Source organism: Mytilus galloprovincialis, chromosome 4, assembly GCF_965363235.1.
Source record: "Mytilus galloprovincialis chromosome 4, xbMytGall1.hap1.1, whole genome shotgun sequence".
NCBI lineage: Eukaryota > Metazoa > Mollusca > Bivalvia > Mytilida > Mytilidae > Mytilus > Mytilus galloprovincialis.
The window spans coordinates 73,121,473-73,147,549 of NC_134841.1; the positions used below are offsets into that span (position 1 = coordinate 73,121,473).

The 26,077-nt window shown below is 32.0% G+C and overlaps 1 protein-coding gene across 2 annotated transcripts in view; it reads left to right on the top strand.

Annotated features, from left to right (window-relative positions):
• Positions 1–1,325: 1,325 nt before the first annotated feature.
• Positions 1,326–26,077, top strand: part of LOC143072895 (uncharacterized) — a 36,001-nt gene continuing 11,249 nt past the window's right edge. Inside the window, exons 1-2 of one of the 2 annotated variants that reach the window (XM_076248041.1) lie at positions 1,326–1,477; positions 16,123–16,174. In XM_076248041.1, the coding sequence (XP_076104156.1) occupies positions 1,458–1,477; positions 16,123–16,174 (72 nt within the window). In that variant the 5' untranslated portion in view covers positions 1,326–1,457. Of the gene's footprint in view, positions 1,478–10,551; positions 11,173–16,122; positions 16,175–26,077 lie in introns of those variants that run through there. The other variant, XM_076248040.1, reaches the window with a different exon arrangement.

A 26,077-nucleotide genomic window follows, 5' to 3' on the forward strand; every position in this document is an offset into this window, starting at 1 on the left:
GTTTTTTATTCTTTTTTCTATACCATCCACCCAATATTAAATGGTTCGCCAATACTCATGACATAATTGTAATTTTACAAACACTGAAACACTAGAGTTGCATGTTTTACGTAGATTGTTTAGTCCTACCTACCAAACGCTAAAATGTCCGTATTACTTGATTTACAGATATCATATATGAACGAGTTGGGTTTTTTTTTTTGAAAGCACTAGTTTAATTTGATTGATCGAAATTTAGTGAACATGCGGAATTGTTCGCTTTACCTTATTGGCTGTCATTAGGAATTGCCAGAGCTACATATATTGACTGCAATGATGCATTCATGGATGTATATATAACAGGGATCATTTATAGTCTTTCTGCTTTTACCATGGCTTTGTCTGTCAGTTTTAAACGCCTCCATGGTACCTCCCCACCTCATTTTGGCATAGACGGACCTATGCACGAGTTGTTACAAGGACTCTTTTAAAAAATTCAAAATGTCTGGCCCTCCCATAATTTGTGGACATTGGATTTTAAGTCCCAAATATAATCGAAGATTGAGTAATTCGATTGTAGAACTGAAATTTGCACAATTACTACTTCAAAATTTAAAAAAGCAGCATATATATCAATATCATCAGCATATTTATCGCAGTCTTGCTCGTAAATATTACAAAATCTCTGTTGAGGAAAAAATTGTCCAAAGTACAGAATAAATGCAACATCAGAAAACATGTAATTAATGTATCTGTCTACGCATGCATCCAGTGCAATTAGCTTTCAATAAGGATTATATCCACCTACTAGTTTGGAGAATACTTCAATGTTGATACCCAGAGACTTCCAAGAAAATCACTATTTCATGCATGCAAGTATGGAATCCTTTATTTATTTTATTTGAAATAGACAACTATCAGATCAAACAAGTAAAAATTCTGAGAAGAAAAAACCCCTACAAATAAAACGAGATACGAATAGATTCGGTGATAACTATACTAAAAACACTTGTTTCCGTAGCATTTGTGTTATTTCTTCAATCAAGAGTTTAATAATGTGTTATGTAACCCGGTACAGGTATGAAACAGCATTTAGTGAAAGGTTATTAGCATTTAAAAGAGAGTAAATACTAATCGTCCTTAGTCTATGTTTACAGCCCAACCTATGCAGGTTGAAGGGTTTTGTCAGATAAGGAGAACATACCGTCTTACCTTCGAGATTAAGACAAAGTTTCAAAAATGGTAGGAATCTGAATTATTTTGTTTTTCACGTAGCTGAAACTGGACCTACGTACTATTTCATTCAAGTCATTTCCGACTTGTGACGTCATTCATATTGTACATGTATATCTGTATATAGTTATATATCATCTCAGTAAACTTTAGAATGTTTTAAACGGAGGGAAGTAATATATGTCAAAATAGAGGCTTATCTGCTAATATGTGGAACACAAAGGACGGTTCAATTCTCAGAGTCCATGTTTATTAAATGCAAAAGGTAAGTTCAATTGCCATTTATTTTCATTGGAATGAGAAAATAATCAAACCATAATTGCGCAGTTATAGACATAATCTCAATTCAAAGAGGTCACCAATCTATACATAAGTTTCTTTATGTGGGCTATGAATGAAAGGGGGAGAGTACACGCAGATATCTAAAACTAGAGCGCTCAAATAAAGAAATATCATATTGATGTACGTGACATTTAAAATACAATTATTTAATTTATAAATGTTGTGTTTTAGGTTTGTAAATTTGAACTAATATAATATGTAGTAAACATTGTCCCCGATGATCCAAGGTGATCATATATTATCATTTGACAATTTGACGTTGTACATTTTGAAAAATTCACTTATTTAACTCAGAATAGTAAATATGGCATTTTTACAAACTTGAATTGTTCTTATAATAGAAATAAATACGGTATGTTTAATTTAACTGAGTACATTGCATCAGTATGTTTTTAATGCATAAATAATAAAATTTAGGTTTCAAAACTATTTGCATCAGCTGTATTCTATCATTCAGCTTAAATAAAAAATGTTTCTGTCAAAAATAGGTTTTACTTAATAAACTAAAATTTATAATAACGAAAAAAGTACAGAGAAAAGATGATAAATGTTCTGCGACATACAAACATTCATCAATGTAAAAGTATATTTATTTTAGTTTTCGTCGTATTGTCTTCTACTTGCACGAAATAAGAATTTCTAAAACTTAGCGGCAGATATCCTGTATATACAGGAAGATAGTGGCATAATAGATGTTAAGGTTAGAATTTGAAATTCATAAGAAGGTTAAATATTTTTCCTTCTTGCGGAGCATAAAAGCTAGGGCCCTCTTTTGGAAAGGTTGTACGGGTTTTGAAATGTCTAGTACAAGGTGGCACTTGACTAACAAGTTCCTTTCATTTAATGTCGAAAACACAGAAAAAATCCGACATTTTTTTGTAATTTCAATTGCAGATAATTGAAATGATAACCACAATAATGTCGGAATTATCTCGTCATGGTATGGCCCTTTTTTGTTCAATAAACAATCAACTTCAAACTTTTATCTACAGCAAACAATCATATAATGATTAAATACATACCAAAACAAAAACAAAAGTATGTGAGAGGTAAAACTCTTAATTCTCTTACTGTCACAAAGTAACTCAATTTGGTTCTGTAACCTTTATGCAAATTGTAGGGTGGGGGTGTTTGCAATATTAATTATGTATCTCAATTGCCTTAATCGATAATCTACGTAGCACTGAATGATCTGTAACTTTTATTGATACTTTAAGTTTTTGAAAAACAAGTATAAGTTGTATTCAAATTCACTATAGGTTGTATCATCTGTTCGATAAATCAGCGTTATTGTGTCCCTCTCTTTTCAACTAAAATGTATTTATTTATTGTCCTAGAGTATAGTAAATACAATAAACTGCGGAATAGCGAACTATACATTGTCTGACGTATCAACAGAAGCTTACTTACAAAACTCACAATCTTGTTTCGACACTTATATCCATAAGTACCTACAAACAAATAACAATACTGTGGTTTCCTGTTTATGTATTTTTCAAGGACTATGGTAATTCTATTTTTGAAATTAAATGAAATAAAAAGGATAATTGCTTAAGAAGTTATTTTCAGCCTTATATCTTAAAATTCTCAAGGCAGGTGGTAAGATAAATAGCCTTGTTTTTGCTGATGCTGAAATATATCTCGTCTTTTTATTTCTTCAAATGTAAGAGACAGAGCAAAAAAAAAAGCCTTACAGTATCAGTTATCGAATCTTTTGAATGAAATGAATTATGATAAAACAGCGTTAAAGAGTTATAGAATCGACGATAGTTAAATGTAAATTCAATTATCATTAGAGAACAGAGTCCCGAATTAACGCAGCTGTTGGTCATTTCTCATCTATTTTGGTTTAGATATATGCATTATATTCTTTTTTTCAAGAAATCATAACATATATTAAACTTGCAGCGAAGTTAAGAGTTGTAGGTCCGTGTTGAAGGCCTCACTGTGACAATGAGAATAAGAACAGCAATACAAGTGATGTTCGTTTGCATTTTGTGTTTTTGTTGTGCTTGTACGGATTTGTGTTTTTGTTGTGCTTGTACGGATTTGTGTTTTTGTTGTGCTTGTACGGATTTGTGTTTTTGTTGTGCTTGTACGGATTTGTGTCATGGGTGGATAACCCATATCTTTTCTTTTCTATCAAAATATATAATATGCATTCCTGAAAAAAAGGAACCCACACCCTAGTCTGTTATAGTATGGTTAATACGTTTTCACAATGTGAAACAGGTTTTGGTAAGGTTGATGTTGCTTTATCCGTATTTTCCGTGTAGTATATTTTGGACTGTGATATCTGTTTTCCTCATTTTTGCGGGAAATGATATTTGATATACCAACTCCTCAATTCGTAAAAATATCCCATTAAGTAGTAAGGAGGTCAAATTGTATGAAATAAAGAAACAATTCATACAGAATGGTATAAAGGGTGTTATTTTCAATATCTAAATATAAGAGCAATTTAAAAAAAACAATTTGCGCAAGCCGTATTCTGAAAAGTGCTTAATTACCCAATACAGCAAATTTCCTATTCTTCCAAGTTTGTGCATATGGTACTTATTGTAAGAGGCTTCTTATTAAAATATTAACTTAAACTGAAAAAAATAAGCGCAAATGCTGAATTATACAAGTATGTCTTCTTAAAAGATGTAACAAAAAATACCACAATCTTTTTAATTTTTTTTTTTTTTTATCATTTTGAATACAAAATACTATCAACATCCAATTCTTCATTTAGTACATTGTGTACTTAATAATGAAACTATTTGTTTACTAATTAGTTAGTAGAACTTTTGTTAAATTGTGGGAACCTAATGTCTTGTATTGATGACTGTAGGTGGTTTGTTTAAGATGACCAATGTGATAATTATCTTGTATTTTTAATCAGTTTAGATTTAAAATCAATGTATTCGCTGTTTTCAACAGTGATAGGTAACGAATGATCATTTATGATAAAGACTTTTCAAAAATAAAATTAAATAAAAGTAATTTAACAATTATTACATAATAATAGATCGTTTAACTTAAATCTGACGATTAGCTCCTGGCATCGGAGACAAGTTGTGGTTATGATTGCGGTACCATGATTGCCACTAGCAAAACGTTTGGACGAATTATCATAAGATAATTTAACATCAGAAGATGTAGACTATTTTTATTGCATAAATGTATCACGAAGAGATATTAATCGTGTTGATATTGTACTGTTATTAATATAAATTTTCCTATTTTCCTATTTTCCTGTCTTTTTGGTGCGTACGGAATAATTGATATATAGTGTTTGGCGCAAATTAAAGATTGTTTAGCTCAAAGACGATTAGTGCAAATGCAAAGCACCGATAACAACGATTAAAGTATGCCTATACTCACTTAATTTGAACTATGCTGTATAGTTGTCTCATTCGAAATCAGACAACATACTCCTTTTTTGTTTTATATGATAACACGTTCCCATTTGTGAATAAAACTTTCTCAGAACAGTTCTAAAATGATACGGTGTTCTCTTCTTTTCTTTTTCTTTTTTTTTTTGGGGGGGGGGGGGAGGGGTGGGTCGGTTCATGCTATGTCTTCCATCAACGTTTGATTACTCTTTCGACCTCTTTGCAGTTGCGCTGTCTAAATGTCAGATTTTAAGGAGGGGTCATCGATCAGATAATGGCTTACGGAAAGGTGTCGATGAATAAGGGAACAATAGATTATTAGCAGTATATACATCTGAAGATTTTGATAAAAAAAAAATAGTTTTTAAATGCAGTCACTGTCTTAGCAGGCCGGAAAGTGTATGAGTTTTGCTCCTGTTTAACCGTTCGTTGATCTTAAGTTGCTTACATCTACGTTATGTAGTCTTTTGCGAAACGTTGCATACTTGGCAATCATATAACATCTTCTTGTCTTTACAGTGTTCTATTACCATTAGTATCGCCAAAAGAATAGAAACTTTGGGCGTTCTTGAAATCGTGATGGTTTGAAAGAATAAAATGAGGTGTCTGCTTATCACGGAATTTGCTGAATTCAACCATAGAAGTAACTATTTGTCAATATAGTACTTCCATGGTTCAACTGAAGAAAGATTGTTTTGTTACCAAATTTACCTATCGTCAGTTAAGACGAGGATTTCCCCTAAAACTTTTAATTCTATAATGCAGTATAAACAAACAACATTATCAGCCGTGCACCTATCGTAAAAATAGTTTTCATGTGTAAACTAGCTTCCTCCTAAGGATGGGTCACCTAATTTTGATAAGATAATAAGAAATATGTACAAATATAGACAGATATGTCTGTATATTTCTAGTGACTAATGACTTAACACTGTACATTAGTTTATCAGTTGTCTTCATAATTTCAAATATTCATCAAAATCCCCGATTAAAAATCGTATCGCTAAGCTATCTTGATATCTGTTAGTGATTAAGCATCAGTATTTATTTTCTTCCGGGACACATTTTACAAAGACATTGTCAGTTTCAAAATTAGATTTTAAAAAAAATTGTATAAGTAACCTGAAAGTCATCTAAAGTGGCTGAGAAAAACTAGGAGGAAGATATGAAATCATAATGTTGATAACATGTTCTTGTGATGTCTTTAATGACCTTCGGAGCACTTCTAGACAACATCGTAGAATCATTATGCCCGCGTCACACTGTCCCGATTTTTACGCCGATGGCAACACGATAATGGAAATTTTCAAAATCGGGACTGATCGAATCCAGATCGGGCTATTCGTAGTGCCATCTTTAACCATCTTTAACCATCGGCCACTTTTTCTAGCCTTCGGGGACAACTTCGGGAAGGGTTCTAAAATTTTTAACATGTTAAAAAATCCCCGAAGGTGCGTCCGATGTTGAGGGTTCGTATTGAGTTCGGTTCACCATCCTCACCATCGTAATGTCACCGGGAATGCATCTTTGCACATCGTATTGCATTCGTGTTTCCATCGTTTCCATCGGGCAGTTTTGACATTACGATGTCTACACGAATGAATCATGAAGATACCAGAAGGTCTTACGATGGCAACACGACTTCGTGAAGACCTCGTAATCCAGTCGTGTTGCTATCGAATAAAAGTACGAAGGCGACAAGATGGAACTACGACGGCAATCAATCCAGCTAAATGTAAGTTAATTTTCGCGCTAAAATACATTTAAAGTGCCATGCGCGATATGCACTGGTCAGTCTAATACGACAGTTAAGAAAGACGTTCACAAAACATGGAGCTCATATCATATGATTCTATGAGAACAAGAAGAGCAGCTATTACAGGCTCAGGATTTACTTTTACAAGAAAAATATTATTTTTTGTCAATTTTTCATATCAAGTAACATAATGAAAATCATAAACGAGCCTCGTACACCATCACTGCAGGTACACGTATATAGGGAAACCAACTTTTTCTTCATTATTCTAATTTTTAAGGTATCGTCTGAGTTGTTGTCACACGAATGTTTACTCCATAACCATTTTGTTTTCTATATGTCATATTTTACCGCATTTGTTGCTTTCCCCACATCCTTCCTTTTGTCTATACTATAATGATATTCTCCTGGAAAGAGCTCTTTTTGAATAAAAGGGATCAACGAACCCATTACCTTACCTTTAAGATAGATCAGTAAACATGGGCATAATTATGGGTGATATTCAGACTAGTGCACACATTTTACAGTTCAAACAAGGCAATGCCGAGCGTGGAATCCCCTCGTATGTAACATATTGGGGACAAATATGGACACTATATTTGTATATGACACATGCAGAAAATGGTAAATTGAATATGCATATATACATAAACTATTTTTTTAGAAATCAACCAAAACATTCAGTAACTGGAAATACCTTTAATATTGTCTTTAGAACCAGCAGGTAAAAAAATGAGCAACCAATTTCCTGTGTATTATGCTATTTGAAGGAGAAAAAACAAGTTCATCTGCATGACCTTGACCTTTGGCCTTGAAAGTAAAAAATGTCAGATCATTACAAGGAGGACCAATATACCAAATGTGGTAAAAATCTATTGAAGCATATTGGTTTTAGAGTGTCCACAAGGGTGATATTGCCTGGTATTACAACTGCCACTGTGACCTTGACCTTTGAACTTTAAAGTCAATAGCGCTTAAGATATTCTTAACGAGTAACACCATACAAAGTTTTGATCATTTTGGTTCTAGAGTGTCCATAACAATTTCATCTACACGCAAATTACACGTAGAAGCCGAGGGAATATTAAACTAAGTTTTATAAGAATTAGACAAAAAGATCGATTTCCCGCCATGCATGGCAGACTTGTACAGAAACGATATGTTGTCGAAATTCTGTTCGTATCTTTTAGACATCGTATGGCCATCGCACCATCATTGTAATCCATCGTTTAGCCTTCGTAATCCATCGTTTAGCCTTCGTGATCCATCGTGTAGGCTTCGGCTGAGATATGAAGCTTAAATACCGGTCTTCGGTTAACCTTCGTATGTCCATCTTTTGCTATCGTATATAATTTCGGTACCATCGTATAGACTTCGTTATTTATCGTACTTGCTTCGGTCACTTTTTGGTATTTTAACGAGATCGGGACCAACTTCGCACGAACTTACAATTTTCGCATTCGGGTGTCCATCGTATATAAAAATCGGGACAGTGTGACGCGGGCATTAACCTGTGATATTGCAGTCTAAGATATAAACCCCAAACCAATATAATTTCAATTATACAAATATGATATTATAAATTACGATCTAGTCGACCGATCGCAATCAGAAACATGAAGCTTATTCTTGTCTCTGCTCTTACACGGGATTAAAGCATTCGTATTCTTTGATGGTCATCTCTCTGAATTAACCAACTCGTTGCTTAGCTCGATTGCGGGATATCACGATGGGTTCGATGCCTCACTTCATCGAAACAAAGACTTAGGAATAAATATTTGCTGCTTCTTCGTAAAGCACATAATGTTAAGGACCAAAAGCAAATACAGGTCAGCTAAAAGTCAAAATATGTGTTCGGGTGACTGCGAACTGAAATCTTGTGAACTAGCACTTTAAAATTCCGACTCAATGTGTCGGTTTAAGAGCATGAAGGGTTATTTGATTGATCGTAACGTCCAGTGGCAAATTCGATGCACATTCAGGACAATGATAATTCATTACAAATCCAACAGATAGGTTTTGCAAAGAGTTCTGACCTGGACAAAAGACGAGAAAAGACGGAAACCACTGTCTTTGAAATAGTGTTTGCAAGGTTTCTTGTGGTGCTGAGAGATTTAACCATTTCTCCGACACAAGACAACGAATTTAGCGTCACAAATCCGACCAGACGTGGCTGCGTATATATATATATACATGCAAACATATGGTCGCCCCTCTTGCACATTCGTAATACTACCAAATGGGAAAGGTTAAGTGACTTTTTATATATCCCAGTCAACTAAAAAACAGTTCCTTAGATGAAAACCTATGTATATTGTTTCACATGTATGCAGTCACAGTTTGACTAATGGTTTGCATTGCCGATGTAATTACAGAGTTTACTATGTTTTTAGTTGGCATTATTTAGCAAGCGTTTTCATCATCTGATATATTCTCACAGTCCTTTCAACACTCCGGAATCCTTTGTCATCAACATAAGCCTTCGCGTAAACGGTTATCATTTTATACAATAACGCGTTTTCCGCTGATTTTCATATCTGTTTTTAATTTGACTAAATCTTTTGACGACTTATACAAATTTTGTTGAACTTGGTCAGTTGTAAGACAGTTTAAAGTGCTTTGCACCTTTGAATTATAATCAATTATGACTTCAGTTTGTTCATTTTGGTGGAATATATGCTATACTGTGCCTTCGGATCCTTGAACATTTCAAAAGATAATTATTAAAAAACACGAAAGGGGAGGTAATCGAAATTTACACACCTGACAGACATAATTGGAAAATAATTGCAACAGTGTCAAAGCGAGCAAATATTACAACCTTCGGGGTGGTCTCGGGTTTTAACATATTACCCAGGAGATTTGAGGGATTATCTGCAAAATCGAAAGTATATTACCTCCATATTTTGTTATCTGCGATCATTTTATATATAAAAAATAAATTTTAATATTGATCTTTTGAACGGTTATTTTAAATCTGATAACGTTTAAATGTACATGGTCAATTTATTTGAAAAATTAAATATAGTAGGATGCAATATCCGAAAATATGATTTACTATAACTTGTTTTAATAATCTGAAATAAAATCTTTAAACACGCTGACAAAATACAGACACAGTTTGGATTGTTCAATTTATCATTTTGTCGGGCATATTAAAAGTATCGACTGCATATTTACATTTGCTTTTGTCGTGTCTTTATCAAGAAAAAAATGATAAAAATGATTGAGAATTAAATACTAGTGAATTTTGTAATAAAGATATGTGAAAGAAATGAATCAAACTTATGTAAATGATTAAAGGTGCAGTGTCGTTTAATAAATGCACTGTGCACAACTAGGTGAAACGGTAATAAAGTCAAAAGTTCAAATTAATGTGTTGATATTTTCTTAAAATAAATGTAAAAATATTCACAAAAATATAACTATATGTAAGAAAAAAACCGTTAAATATAAAAGTTATTATCAGAATTCTTTTAAAATTCGGTAAGCTTTTAGGTGTTTCCCTTGAAAACTTAAGTATAAATGCAAATTTAAATTTAGGGAAAGTAGGTGTATCCTAAATTTATTTTGACATCCGTTTGAAAAAATCGATTTCGAGCGAAGATGTGAACTGCATTTTATTGGTAATTTGCTCTACCTTGAATGATTGCAAATATTCCTTGTTTAAACACTCAAAATAGAAAAAAGATCATAAACAATCTTTAGATTTTGTACTATTTAAACCTATTTAAAGTATTTTAAAAAGACTAGTGTGTTGTTTATTCATATTTTCTATTGTTTCCCATTGGCCAATCAAATGAGAGAGTCACGGTAAAAAGAGCACACATTCGAATCGGTGATGAACTCTAGTTTATCACTATACCAGGTGACTGTTGTGAGACTAGTTTGTGTACGCTTAGCCTCAAATATGAAATATATAAAAGTGAAATCAATTAGCGTCATAATGAGTGTTATATAATGTGCATTATAATTATAAATATTGGAAGAACCATAAAAGCATATCAGTTTGGATTATTAATTACGACAAAAAAAGTTTTTTGATTTTTAAAAGTTAAAAAAATCTCGACAAGATGGATATATCTTACTGCACATGTTTTAAAAGTGGTATTAGTTTATATCTAGTTCATTTTGTAGTATGTGATACTTGTCTAATGTAATCATTTGTGAAATGTAACTTGGGATTAAATGTTTTCTTTGCGCAAATTTTATTTTCAGTTTTAACATGGAAACCTACTTACAAACATAGTTTTTCATTATTTTTCGGATAGAGATTTTCATATATTTTATAATTCGTAATTTTATCGCACCACTATATAGCAGTGATTACTGTGGAATAATTACCGTATGTTTTCCATGAAAGTAAACCCCTATAGATGGCCAAGTGACTTCTTAAGCATCTTAACATGGCCAAAAGCTTCCGATACCGGGGTCTTGACGCATTATGAGGAAAAGTGCTACAGGATTTAGCTATCGATGCAGGTTTGTAGATCAAAATTCCATATTTATAAAATTATAAGTTTAATTATTTGTTTATTTCTACATGATTAAAAATGTTGTTGAATAAACACATGTTTATGTAGCATGCATTCCCGTGTTCACGGTATACATAAAGGAACGGACAATTTGCGCCGAAGTCACTTGTGAAATTGTAGTCGGTTTTTCAGACAAATTGATCTTGTCCCCTTGAACCGGAGACTAAACTTCGTGCACACTGCAATTATTCACTATGATAAATCTATACAACTTGACTTAAGTTCTCTTTTCTGTCTTAAGGTAAACATGCATATCTCTACATGTAAGATAAAATATTTGTTTTAATATTTGTTTTCGGAATAAGTTACGACTGTGCGACAATTTCATCCTGGCAGTAAAATAATCTGTTCGGAAGTTTGCCGGGGAGTAGCAGCAGACGACACCCAGTTCACGTGAACCGTGCTCCTCCAATACTCCATCTTCCTTTGAGAAGAACTATACAAACACTCGTTAAAAATCTATTTTTGACAATCATTTGGTATTCCATATCGTGTTTTAAATGTTATACCACATTAAAAAAAATCAAAGGCGAATAGAAAGCTATCTGTGTTTCAGAAATTTGTCTGCCATAAGATTAAAGGTTCTTGTTATATGAAATTGAATATATTTTAAATTCAATAAAAATTCATAAGCTGAACAACTGTGAATACTTTATTTAAATAAAACATGCAGGTTTTGTATATTGACCGTGTATGGATAATATTTACATTCGAAATATCATAGATAATATGTATTTGAAGATTAAATTTCACAAGCAAATGAACATTTGCAGTGTTAGGATAAATATTGAGGTCAGTTTGTGCTATCAATTCACTAATGATAAACAAAATCTGATTTTAAAGATAGAACCTTATCAAGGCCAAAATATTATAATTTACATATATTTCAAATCAAAAGTTTCCTCAATGAAGTTTTTGATCAAAGATAACGAACATTCAAACAGAGAAAAGGCCGATTTTTGTCAGTTCAACTTGATTTGTACGTGTATTAAAACGTCGCATACCAATACTTCCATGTCTCGAACCCGGGATACCAAAGCGGTCGTTGCAATAAAAAACAGCTCTTCTTCGTGGAGGTGGACAATTTATCACGCAGCAACCATTTGCACATCATCAATTTCGAAATAGTTTGTTCACAGAGTTTATTTCAATTGAATAAAACTACTTAAGGGTTGTACGTATGGGAAAATAAGTTTTTGTGGTTTCTTTATTTAAAAGCTGTATATCAAAGACCTGTTGCAACAAAGCAAAGATTGTATCAAACATAAATCTATCATTTAAAAAGGTTCAAATTTGGTCACCATCTTCTTGTTTCGAATGGCTGTTCCTCAAATTAACCATTGTCCAGAGAATGTGAACACCTGGGGAAGCATTTGTAGAGATGATCAAAGGTGTTACTCAAACAACGTTCGGACAATTAGATTATTATTTTCATTGATTTCGACGAAGTTCAATTTTACTTCTTTTTTTTTTTTTTTGTTGTGCCTGTCAAAGTTTGATCTTGGAACGTATTCACTGATTTTGTATGGCCGAATCTTATCACGATATATTGACGTTGAGAATGACAATCACCTTATATTTCAATAGAAGTCTACCTGTAGAATATAAATATTAAAGGGCTTACTGCACAATTTGAAATGTCAGGCTACACTTGTGTGGTCATCTAAGCAAAATACACATAAAAAGTATTAAAACAAACCTTTTAAGGCCTTAATACATTCATTTGAAGATAGGGCTAGGAAAACGTCTCATTAGAAGAGATTATATAGATCCTTTGAAGTTTGACTAAGATGTGTCACATGGGCCCCGGGGAAAAGGATGGTTTTTGTCCTTAAATTGTTATTTAATGTAAATATCACTTAATAGATGTAATCTATTTTGATGGTTACAAATTAGTGTGGATTTTTATTGCCAGCATGTAAAGTATATCTTAATGCATACCGAGTAGTTTAAAGATCACATGTTTGACAAGAGACATGCATTTGAACTCCTCATTCCAATACGTCTGGAATCCTAGACATCTTTGGAGCGAGACTTTAATCCTATCGTGAGACTTTAATCCTATCGCAGACCAATTATAACAAAGAAAAAGAGCCTTTGTAAGGACACGAGCAAAAATGATGCGTTTGAAAGTCACAACTCTGTCCCCTTCCTAATGCTATCGATATTAAATGCCAATAAAAATTATGAGAGCTATAGTCTTGTTCAAAGCGTTGATTTTAAGTGTTTTCTGCTCGGATGCGTCTTTTCTCCTTTTCAGTGCACATGCCTCGTTGCTTTTGATGTGCCATGAACGTATATTGTCCTGGTTTAGGTATTCTGGTTCCACATACCTGCTATGCTTCTTAAGCAGACAAAATATAAAATTTTACTAAGCGTTGCTGCATACTGTTCTCAGTATAATTCATTCTCATGCCTGTAAATTCCCGCCAACATAGCAATATTTCTGGCAAAGAATTGTCGTAAAAAGACCAAAGCTATTTTTAACATATTCACCTTGATAAGGTAGCGAAATTTTACACCTGTTGGTGTGAAGTATGTTTAATTATTATTTTATTGTTGTGGAATTAGTTTGAATGGTCGTATAATGTCACATAATCTGTTGTTAGGAAAACATTTGCAGTAATATTTATTCAGGAAATAAATTTTCAACAACAATATTTAAACTGAAAATCGCCTTACAAAAGGACAAATAATTGAAGTATGTAAAGTAAAAAACGAAATATTTCATTTTCCTCGGGCAATATTTTGAATAAGATTCTAACAGACGACATTCGTAACAATAATTGTACGTTAACATGTATAGTATATTTTACTATGCTTTGTTTCACTTTGACAAGGTCATGAAGGGCCACGAAATGACAATTCAGTTTTAAAGTTGGTTAAACATATGTATTTTTATAGATCTGTTTTTATATTCGACCTACTCTTAAAAGTAATGTTCCTAGTTTGCGGTTACAAACGTTTTTCATAAATTATTAGACCAAGTGTCTTTTAACATGGACAAATCAGACAAAAAATATGTCTGCAGAAAGCTCAAATTTGCCCAGGTTTTACAGTACAATCTCTCCGCATCTTGTTAGGCTTAAATCTTGTTTTTAATCCTTCAAAATAATAATGACAAACACAATTTGAGTTTTTCAAGAATGCAGACAAGCTTAAATCTGTTAAATCAGTGTCGCTCGAATCGAAAAAGAGGCCAAATAAAGTACGAAGTTAAAGCGCATTCACGGAGGACAGTTACAATGTAGAACATACTGTTGTTATTTCGATTACAGAGATATAAAATATCGTAAGGTCTGATAAAATCGCACTTCATCCATATGAACGACAAGTTTAATTCTTCTGTCAAAGACCAAGGGATATGCCAAATGAAAAATGTGATAAGTTTTGACACAGTTTATCTTGAGGTTTATATTTTATAATATTAAACCAAAATTTATAGAACAGTATATATTACGTGGCAATACTACAATTTTAAAACCAATGGCAATAAATCTTTTAAAAAAATGTAATGGAAACTTGTAGTACGGAACACGTGATCAGAAATGGGATTGTGTACGACAAATATTTTACCATAAATGGAAACAGTCTTTTCATTATCTCTGCAAAACGTTCAGAAGTGTTGTAACAAACAGATAAAGTATCGCAGAAGTCGTGAAAGTTTTTATCGTGTTTGATAATGTAGGGTTTTACTCATATATTTTTGTTACTCTTCAAAGTACGATAGGTCCCTTGTGTTTTGTTTATACACTTAGTCTTTCATCTATTACATATAAACTCCATTATTTTTCATTAGTTTCCAAAAGCACATTTATCACCGAGATAACGTGATATGCACGATTTTAGTCTTGGCTAATTATATTTTGACAAGTAATAAAGTAAAATTAGTAAGTTTATGCAAGTTTTTGTCACCTTAAAGTGCATCTGGTATTTTATTCCTGTCAAAATATTCAAGAAGATCTGTTTAACAAAAGAACATGGAGATTAAATTGTTAGATTTTGTTGCGAAACGAAACAATCTGTTTTATCTCATTCTCTTCCATTCTGGGAGGTTTGTCAATGAATCATTTAGAAATACAACTTATTGCGCTTTGTAAGGTGAAGATCAGAGAAATGTTTTTTTGCATGTATTAATGACTCGTCACGTCTTTTTCTTTTTTCTTTTTTATACTAAAATCTTTATATATATAGCTTTCGACATTCCTGTTTCAGTTTACTATGACTTGTTATCATTAAGTGTTTAGAAAGTTTGGCAAACATTTTGCCAAGCTGGCGTGAACCAATTAAATGACTGTTCGTTTTATAGTTATTTAATAGAAGTTATGCTTTCATTCAAAATTTTGAGTTGGAGTTATTAAGAGCATGCAATGTGCATCTATATTTATAATATGATGCATATTTAAAATGATCCATGATATTTTTATTCTGAATAATATGCATGTTTCATTTTTTACTGTAGACTCATTATCGATATACTGATACTGATACGATCAGTTATGCATATAAAGAGTACATAGATTTAAATAAATGCTGAAAGTTAAAAACCAAATCAAACATGCTGGTTCTGTCAAACAATGGCTTGTACAGAAAATTTCAGAAGTATTTACAATTTTAACAATCAAACAGTTCAACAATCGTTTTAATTCAACGTTTACGTTACTAAATTTTGTGGTTATATATGCAATTGATTATACCAAAAACTACATGATATCTACTGTTCCGTACTCGACCTTTGCATTTTTGAACTGAACATATCCAGCAAACCGTAGAAATGGTAGATATATTATCCGAGGTTCTAGGTTATCAATCTGAGAAGACAATTAACACATGTCTATTTCAATGTTTTGTAAACAATTACTGTTGTTTATTGATGGGTTTTTTGTTTTATTTATAGGTTGACTACTCTGCTGCTCATTTTACAAGTGTATATTGTTGACGCTTCTAAGGTAAGTAATGATATGTTAGATTGTCCATTTATATCATAACCTGTTACTCTTGCTCACTGCTCGAATCCGGCACACAGTACAGATTGGACTGGAAACCAGTGCTGTATTTACCCGCCATCTTAAGACACATTCGCAACATTCCTTTTATTATTCAAATCGATTGATATCCTTTAAATCTCTGTTCTATAACATCGTTCTTTATATCTCCAGTCTATATGTGGTACTTAAGTTCGTGTTACGATATATACATTCTTATATATGTTCAGTGGCTGATGTATAAATACTTCAACTAAAATCTTTCCTTTATTCAAATCATAAAAGAGGAGCTGTTTTCAAAAGTTTGGAAAAATAATGATTTTCATAAAAAAAATCTTTCCGAACTCTGGCACTTATAGAATAGTGTATTGTCCAGACAGTATACTTATAATGTACTAGTACTTTACAAGAGAACAACCCGATTTTTTTTAAATTACTTTTATCAATATTGAACAGTACTAATCGGCACTCAAAAGAAAAAAAGTTTTTGGTTTAGAGAATGTTTTAAAGAAAGAAAATGAAACTGATACCACAAGAAAGTAATGAGTCTTTGTCAAGTTTTGTCCAATATAAACTCATCATAGATACCAGGACTAAATTTAGTATATACGCCAGACGCGCGTTTCGTCTACAAAAAAGTCATCAGTGACGCTCGAATCCAAAAAAGTTAAAAAGGCCAAATAAAGTACGAAGTTGAAGAGCATAGAGAACCAAAATTCCTAAAAGTTTTGCCAAATACAGCAGTGATTGGTTAAGCTTCGAATATAATAAACAGTACTTCAAGCAAAGAAGTTTTATATATATATACAGTTGTGTATCATCTTTTACTTATATAGTTTCCTAAATAAAACACAGCAGTTGACAGCTATACTCAGAAAAGGAGAGTAATAGATTTTTGTATATTCCAGTCAAAAAACGTGTATATATGTTTAAATTTAATTTAATACTAGCTTAAACGTTGGGTAGGGTCAGAATTACTCAGTTTTTTCTTCAAATGGTAAAGAAATTGGATAAACTAATATTAATAATCTTCATGTTTCATAAACCACTTACGGTCAAGTATAAAATGCATCTGTGCTGTACCATACATTAAATGATACGAAAAAAGTAAGATACCGTGTTAGCTGTGCATTCGACAGATTTATGGATGTATATTTACTTTGAACCCTTTCATCTTGCAACGACTTGTAATTAATAAGTTTATTTACAATACTGTTGACAACGCGCCAAGGTTGTCCATGGTTTCATTTATTATTTCAATTGCTGAAACGAGGTCTTTGACCTACTGGTCAATAAAGCGACCACATACAGCAACAATATGCCAAAAACTTCCATCTTCTGCTCTGTGTCAAATTCTACCTAAAGTCTTTTTGCGCATTTATGGTACGGCCCATATAATTGTTGGGTTTTTTTTTAAATTTTTATTATTATTATTATTATTATTATTATCATGGCTACCAAATAAGGTTGGTGCAAACTTTTTGTAGGCACGTGAATATTGGCTAATTTATCTCTGCTAATAATTCAATAACCAGTTTATAGACGTTAAAAACTATATTTTGTCATCGCTTAATCGTCCTACACTAGTTCCAAATGCGTAACTTCTGATGAGCCCCTTTTCCACAAGTTATTTTAAAAGTCAGCAAAAATACTGCGTGAACCATTATAATGTATTTGATAAAATACTTCTATATTCGTGTGATTAAAGAAGTCCATATTGTTAATACCCTAACAACCTTTTTTATCAATCGGAGCACAGGAGCAAGATATTTCAAAACTTGTGTTATTTTTTGTTTTGTTGGTGTGTAAACGGGAATACTCAAGATAGACCTAAACGATGTGTGTTTGCTTAATCCGCGAATGATTTAAAGTTAGGTATATATATAGATAAAAATATGCATAATCATAGTTTTTATTACCATATTTTTCATTTTTTAATCATGTCACCTGCACCAAATTTACGTTTTAACATTTAATGACATCTTAAATCACTAGTAAGAATTTACATACTTCAAACAAGCATGTAGAGGCCTACATTATTACAAAGTAATATGTACAGGCCATATGCATTTTCAAGTGTAGTATAATTTTTGATGAAGATTTGTATGGTTATGTTATCAACAGGATCAAAGGCGTGGTTTATCTCTGTAACAATCGCTCTTGTCGACTTGTTTAGTTTACCAGTTATGGAACATTCTAACATGACAATTCACAAAGACTGAAATAAATAGGTACAAAGAAAGTAAATTTGTTATGTAATGTAACACTACATCAAAAAATCAGAGTAGTAATTTTTTGTACGTCATGGATCGTGTCTTCTTAAAGGGCATGAATTCAAATCTCTTGCAGACAATTTATCCAAATATGGTCATGTCGTCTGTGATGCATCTTTTACCAATGAAAAACGCCCACGCAGGTCTGAATATGATAAATGATGCCCGATAGGTGTTAACTGTTTTAAGTGTACGAAAGATAATTAAACAAGACAAATATTCTGATTATTTTTGGCATAAAAATTACATCCTGTATAATGATCTAGCAACTTAAATTGACACCATCAAAACAGTTAATTTATGTTGAAAAGATACCACATAAAAGAAATCAAGAACCAAAACGCAACTGTTTGAATGAAAATGTCAAATTGGGGAATTTATACGTAATATTTTATTGCAACATAATCGCATATACTGATTATCATGTGTACATGGTAAAAGGAAATGCAAATTGAAAAAAAAAAACTTCCATTACCCGTTGTTTACTTTAATTTTTATTTATGAAAACAAGTATATAGTCATTACATAATAAAAAATATTGAAAGAATTATGACTTTATTTAGGAAAACAATACTTATAAAAAAACACGTGGTCGAATGCGGAATAAGTAAAGGTGCTAATTAGAGGTATTATATTTGAAGATTATCTTGTGTCACAACTAATACATTTTTTTTTCTCACTAAACGAACGCTTCAAGCAGACCCTTGCATGAGCTTGACCAGACACTGATCTGTCGATGACCAAGTATTTTGTTTCTTCAACCCTACATTGTTGTTATCGTGATTTTTTTCACTCTGAATATTCATGTAATATTTGTCACTGCACGTTAACCAACAAACTTTTTTAAATATCATTTATAAACATTATTATTCGAGTTGAAATTGGAGATTTGTATACATTCATTTTGTCACAGAAAATTTGCGCAGATGAGCTTGATGCTTTCAGTTTTGGAATCGTCTTTAGTCACCATGAAGACACGTACTGGTTGTACATGTAAGAATTTGAACTTTACATTCGTGTCAGATATGTACCACCCGGACATCAAAATCGTTTTATTAGTGAATAAATTGAAGAAGGTAAACAAAAACGAACGGCATTATGAGAATTAAAAAAGGTATTAAAATCTGACAAGAAAAGAGTGAAAACTCTTAAATGATATGATTGACAGAAGCTGCAATTTCAAATGAATTGCAAAACAGTCTCATAGAGTATTCAAATAAACTGAAAAATTAAAAGCTTCGTTCATTATAATTTCGTTTACAAAGGCAACTATGTAAACATAATAGTGTATTCGATTATTTAATGGAAAATACAAACATAATTGTCAAGTAAGTTAAAACAAACAAAACCCAGGTCTTTATAACTTTATGTCAAGTTAGGGTGTTGCGGATTTGCGTGAGCCTTAGTAGAAAATGCGATTATGAAGTCCGCTATCAGTCAAACAAATGCATGAATAAAGCAACCAGTTAAATAATGAAACTTGAAGTAAAGCTGTTTATATGGTAGTTCGAATTATGCAACTTAATCTACTTAATATCTAGAAGTATTCCGAACGATTTAGCCTACTCGAGAAGACCCTCTCAAGTCGCCATGATTTCTTCTTAAGTTTTTAATGTAATACAGATTGCATTTTAAATCAATGTTAAAAAGAAAAGTACGAAACATGACAAGTGGACTTTATTTTTAAGGCCATAAAATTAAATTTTACAACCTACTTAAAATGTAATAAGTTGTAAGAATATTACAAGTTTATATTATTATAAATCAGCATTTTTACCTGAGATAGCTATCATTTTGAAAACTTCCTTTTATATATGGTTTTTATATCCGAGATAATCTATTTGTCTCATATGACACACTTACAGCTCAAAAGATTACCACAAATAATTTCAATTGTATAAATGTTCTCATAAAGCGTAACTTTTTACTTTTCTGATTCTAACAACTAAAACTGTTATTATTCGATTGCATTGTTAACGCATATTTAGATCACATGTTTAACTAATGGGCGCTTTACCTAAAGCAGCAACTATTACATGATTTTTTCTGTACGGTAACATGAATATCATAGACGGACACGTTTAGTCTGATACAGCAAGGTATCAATGAGAAGGTTGATCTGTCATCTAACACGGACCCAATGCGCAAACTGTCATTGTGCTATCACTTCTTACGTCTGTAAGCCTAGAAGTTTTGTCTTTGATTGGCTCTACCTGAAGTTGAACTCTCAGCACAATTTGACCCTACCACCAATTAAACTATCAGAACAAAAACAAAACAAGATCTTAACTTAAAAAAAAAACTTTTATATAATCTGAGCATTTCTTGTTCATTCAACTTTCTTGTCTGTTTTGAACGCCCAATTGGATTGATGGTATATCTTTTCGATTTTTCTATAATTTTGAGTTTTTTCTTTATCCTTGCAGTGAAACTTTTTATATGGCATCATATGGAGATTAATCATCTGAAAAGATAATTCTTCAAACTATAAATTAACTTTAAAAATGTACAATGAAATTTGATTTACTTGTCTGATGTGAAATAATAATAATTATAATAAAGTAATCATGATACATGTATAAAAACGATTATGATGCATTTTTGCTTTTGAACAGGACGTCTGCTAAAAATGAAATGAACATTTTCTCAATGAAATATGAAGAAAAAATGTAAATTACGGACATATTTACTTGTATAATTAATCAAAACCGAGAATTAATATGATAAATGAAATATTTTAAACAGTTTCAGGTAAGTGCATGCAGTTTTCAGTTGAGTGAACATGAGAACAAAAAAATATGCCATAAAAATTGAAACCTCTTTATGAAGGAATTTGTTTTACCTGTCGTAAAGTTAAAAGCAGGTGACAGAGAATGAATAGTTTATAGTTGTTACTAACATAATTAAACTTTACAATCCTTTCTTGAAGAGTGAAAGTTGCGCAAGAGAAGATATTTGCGGTATTTCCATCTCAATATAATTTGCTAGGCATTTATGCACATAGACCTATGAGATTGTGAATAACATTTTTTCCTTGTCATTATTCATGCACAAAACCCTTTTCAAATCAAACCCAATCATTTAGATAGGTGTTTGAACAGCTTGTATTTGAGTATCCTGTGTTAAAAAGAAGGATATTCAATTGCCAAAGATCATTCGATAGGAAGAAGAGATAATAATTTCAAAATAAATCCCCATGCATGGATTAATACATCTGAATGTGTCATTGAATTGTCAATACTCTGAGGGTCACATTTGACCTTTAATTCGTTATTGAAATGCAGTTTGGTTCATATAGCATTGTCACAAGAGATCCTTAGAGATCGTACTCCGTAAACCTTGATGGCGTTTAGTTTTTTTAACCCATCCAATTTCTACTTATAAATTTAACCATACTAGTAAATTTCTTACAAATTGGGCAAAAAAACTGACTTCAAATACTTGAACAATACTTGAACAATACATGAACGGTTCATTTAAAAACAACACATCTTTAATTATACGTCTCGTTGAAGGACGGAAAATAACGTAAAAAAGCAACAGTTGAATACAATTAAACAATTTTCAAAGAATTTGTTGCTAATTATTGAGCTTTTGTGTTTGAGACTCACCTTTCACCATGATACAGGATTACTATTACAAGACAATAAATCAAATATCATGTCTGGCGTAAACATAATAATTGAAAAGGGAAGAATTAAGATAGATTTCATGTGAAATTGACTTGAATTCTTAGACACACACACATATATATATAGATAGATAAATTGTATGTTCAATATGAAAAAAAGTTGATATAGTTATATGTATTAACAGAAATTTAAACACGATTTGTTCAGGTTTTTAAATCCCCCCCTTTTTTTTTATGTTTTTAGAACTGTTCGATTTGCTAAAAACATCTACCGTCGACTTAAGGACTGGTATTCATTGGTATCAATTCGTTAATTAGAAAAGGAAGGCTGTGGGTGATTGTAATTTAAGTTATAATAACTCCTTAAAATAATCAAAATGAAGGAAAAAATACGGAAGCCGATAAGGGCCATTCAAAAAAAAAATTTTATGTCGTAATTACGACATAGCATGTCGTAATTTCGACATAACATGTCGTTATTACGACATCGCTATATCGTAATTTCGACATAACATGTCGTTATAACGACATCGCTATGTCGTAATTTCGACATATCATGTCGTAATTACGACATCACTATGTCGTTAAAACGACATAGCTATGTCGTAATAACGACATCGCTATATATAAAAGAATATGTATTATGATTGCCAAGAAAATAAATGACACAGAAATTAACAACCATAGGTCATCATAATGCCCCCAATAATTAGAAAAGCCCCCGATTAGTCAGCTATAAAAGAGGGAGGAAAGATACCAAAGGGAGAGTCCCCGAAATGCTTTGTGGCAGACAGTGTTATTAATTAATTATTAGCTCCCTTGGTAAAACTCCAAATTTCATATTTAATGTATTTCATTGTTAAATAATTTACATGAAGCTTAATAAGTATATATTTGTTAATTGCATAGCTTTTGCTATTTGAATTCATTGGTTAAAGATTTTTTATTTATATTGTAAAGTTTAATATTTGCATCGTCGCAAAATCTTTGGTTACCTTCTTTGAACCTTCAGTGAGAAACTTATATATTTTTTTTAAATCCCGTTTAAGTTCTCTGCCGTAGTTGGGCTGTACAGCCAGACAAGCTTGAAATAAACAAATAAGACGTGGAAATATATGAGGACTGACATTGCATGTCAAGCATTCCATCTCTCTGTATATAAGCGCAAACTACATGGCTTCTTGTAATAAGGGTGAATTGAAGTATTGATAGCTCTATTTCTACTTTCAAACGTTGGGTACGACATTCCTACAACACGACATTACACTTTAACATGCGGCGTCGAAAAATGTTTTTGACTTCGTAATTTTTGCAAGTTTTATTTGGTTTTTTATATTGTTGGTTGATTCTGGTTCTGTTCGTTTTGTGATGGCATTTTATCAAAAATTACCTCGAGCTAAATAATGTTTACCCTTTAAGTTATTTCAACTAAAAATGCAGTACTGTCGCAAGTAATGTAGGAAGGAAAGATGGGACGGAAGTACATGTATACGGTTTTCCATATTTTTGTTTTATCATAGGATGTTTAACTTTCAAGGTGCATATCATCTGTCATTGTAAAATTTCTATATCTTAATTCAACCAATACAAATATATCTGACACTCTGCAAGTAAATCGAACATTTTTACCCTTGGTTAAATTTGAATAGAATTGTATTTTCCCTGGCACATAAGTTGTCGAAATACACCCCTTCAATTACTTGAACCTTGGCTTGAGAATTATTTCCAAAGTCATCTATAGCGTTTAACTTCTGATATACATTCTAAAATATAGTAATCTACTCCTGGATCGTCCGCGAAAACGGCAAATATAATCCCGGGTTTTTATTAATTCGATGAAACGGTTTTCGTTGCTGTTTGGGATTCGTCTTTCAATTACCTTCATTTCATGCACAAGTTTATATTGACGAAAAGTTCCGGCTTCGCTAGTACAGGAATTATTTTCATCACGACCGTTATATAGCAGGACAAATCGCGAAGTAAAACATTCCGTGAACTGGTATTAAGTCTTTTAATATTGGTGATTGCACCTTACTGAAGTGACGACTTTAAATGATCTATTTCGGAGTACTTCCGTAACATAAATTTCAATTCGCATTTACATTTAGAGGACTGTCTTGGTGTCTCCAATTTGTCTTTGCAAAAGTTGGACGAAGTTCATGTAATGGGATGTTTTCCCCATTTCCCAATTCTTTTAAATAAATCGTTAAAAGCTATAAACGATTAATAAAAATTGCAAAAATTAACCTGTGTCGAACCTATGTCCCCGGGCGGAGTCTATAGCAACATGCACTATTCTTTTTTTTCGGCAGCAATCATCAACCTCTTTTTCCAAATTTCATAACACGATTTGTTTTAATTATCATGAACATTTAATTGAAACTTTAGCACATGTAACGTCGGAAATTAGCGTCTTTAGGATTTTAGACGTTTTCAGACGTTTGGACAAACTGGCTACCGTTTTGTAATGTGTGGAACCATTTTATTCCTTTAAGACCCAAATATGTAGGTAATAAGAAAAGAATCTTGGCATTTTTTACTCTTCGTGTATCTAACTTTTGTTTTTATCAATTATAAAAAATACGCGTTAACTGCTTTGAAAAATGAAATATCAACTTGGACAAAATGGTTACCGTTTGAAAAACGACTGTGTAGAGAAGATTTTATTGAATCAGCAATATTTGAACTCACATGAGGCAAATATTTGTACTTTTGTTAGATATTATTATTGTCTTACTCTTTTTATTCATTTTCTGCTATATCTACTTATAAAATTCACTTTCGGTCGTTGAGTTTATGAAAAACGTCGTTGGACATTTTTCTTATTCCAGCTTAATATGCAGCCACCGAGTCAAATGAAATTTGGCAAAATAACGGCTTTAACGGCACAGAGAACCAACACATGTCGTTGTTCCTTCCAAGAATCAATTTAAGAAGATCAGAGAATAAGAAATAGGATCACTATACATAAGAGTTAAAACAGTTTTTCATAAATGTAACGTTGGACATCCGTTTTTTTCACATAGCTTTCTTATTTTAATCCTCAAATAAACTACATATTACTTAGTATATGATCAAGAGCTGTAAAAACATAATTTAAAACATATACTGAACTTGTTACAATATTGTTTCGCGTTTTCTAACATTTTTATTTTTATTTTGTTTTGCGGATGAAATTTCGAAGATTCTGTTTTAAATCCTAGGCGATGTACATCGTGCCCAACGTTTGAAAGTAGAAATAGAGCAATCAATACTTCAATCCAACCTTATTACAAAAAGCCTTGCAGTTTGCACTTATTTGTAGGGAGATGGATAGCTTGTCTTGCCTTGGTAGAAATAAATGTTAGACCTAACATACACGGTCGGTATAATTTCAGGGGATCTATAAAATATATAAGTTTCTCACTGAATCTATTCAAAGAAGGTAACCAAAGATTTTGCGACGATGCAAATATTAAACTTTACAATATAAATAAATATCTTTAACCAATGAATTCAAATAGTAAAGTCTTTGCAATTAACAAATATGTACTTATTAAGCTTCATGTAAACCCTTTTCGACGCCGCATGTTAAAGTGTAACGTTGTGTTGTAGGAATGTCGTGCCCAACGTTTGAAAGTAGAAATAGAGCTATCAATACTTCAATTCACCCTTATTACAAGAAGCCATGTAGTTTGCGCTTATATAAAGAGAGACGGAATGCTTGGCATGCAATGTCAGTCCTCATATATTTCCACGTCTTATTTGTTTATTTCAAACTTGTCTGGCTGTACAGCCCATCTACGGCAGAGAACTTAAACGGGATTTAAAAAATATATAAGTTTCTCACTGAAGGTTCAAAGAAGGTAACCAAAGATTTTGCGACGATGCAAATATTAAACTTTACAATATAAATAAAAAATCTTTAACCAATGAATTCAAATAGCAAAAGCTATGCAATTAACAAATATATACTTATTAAGC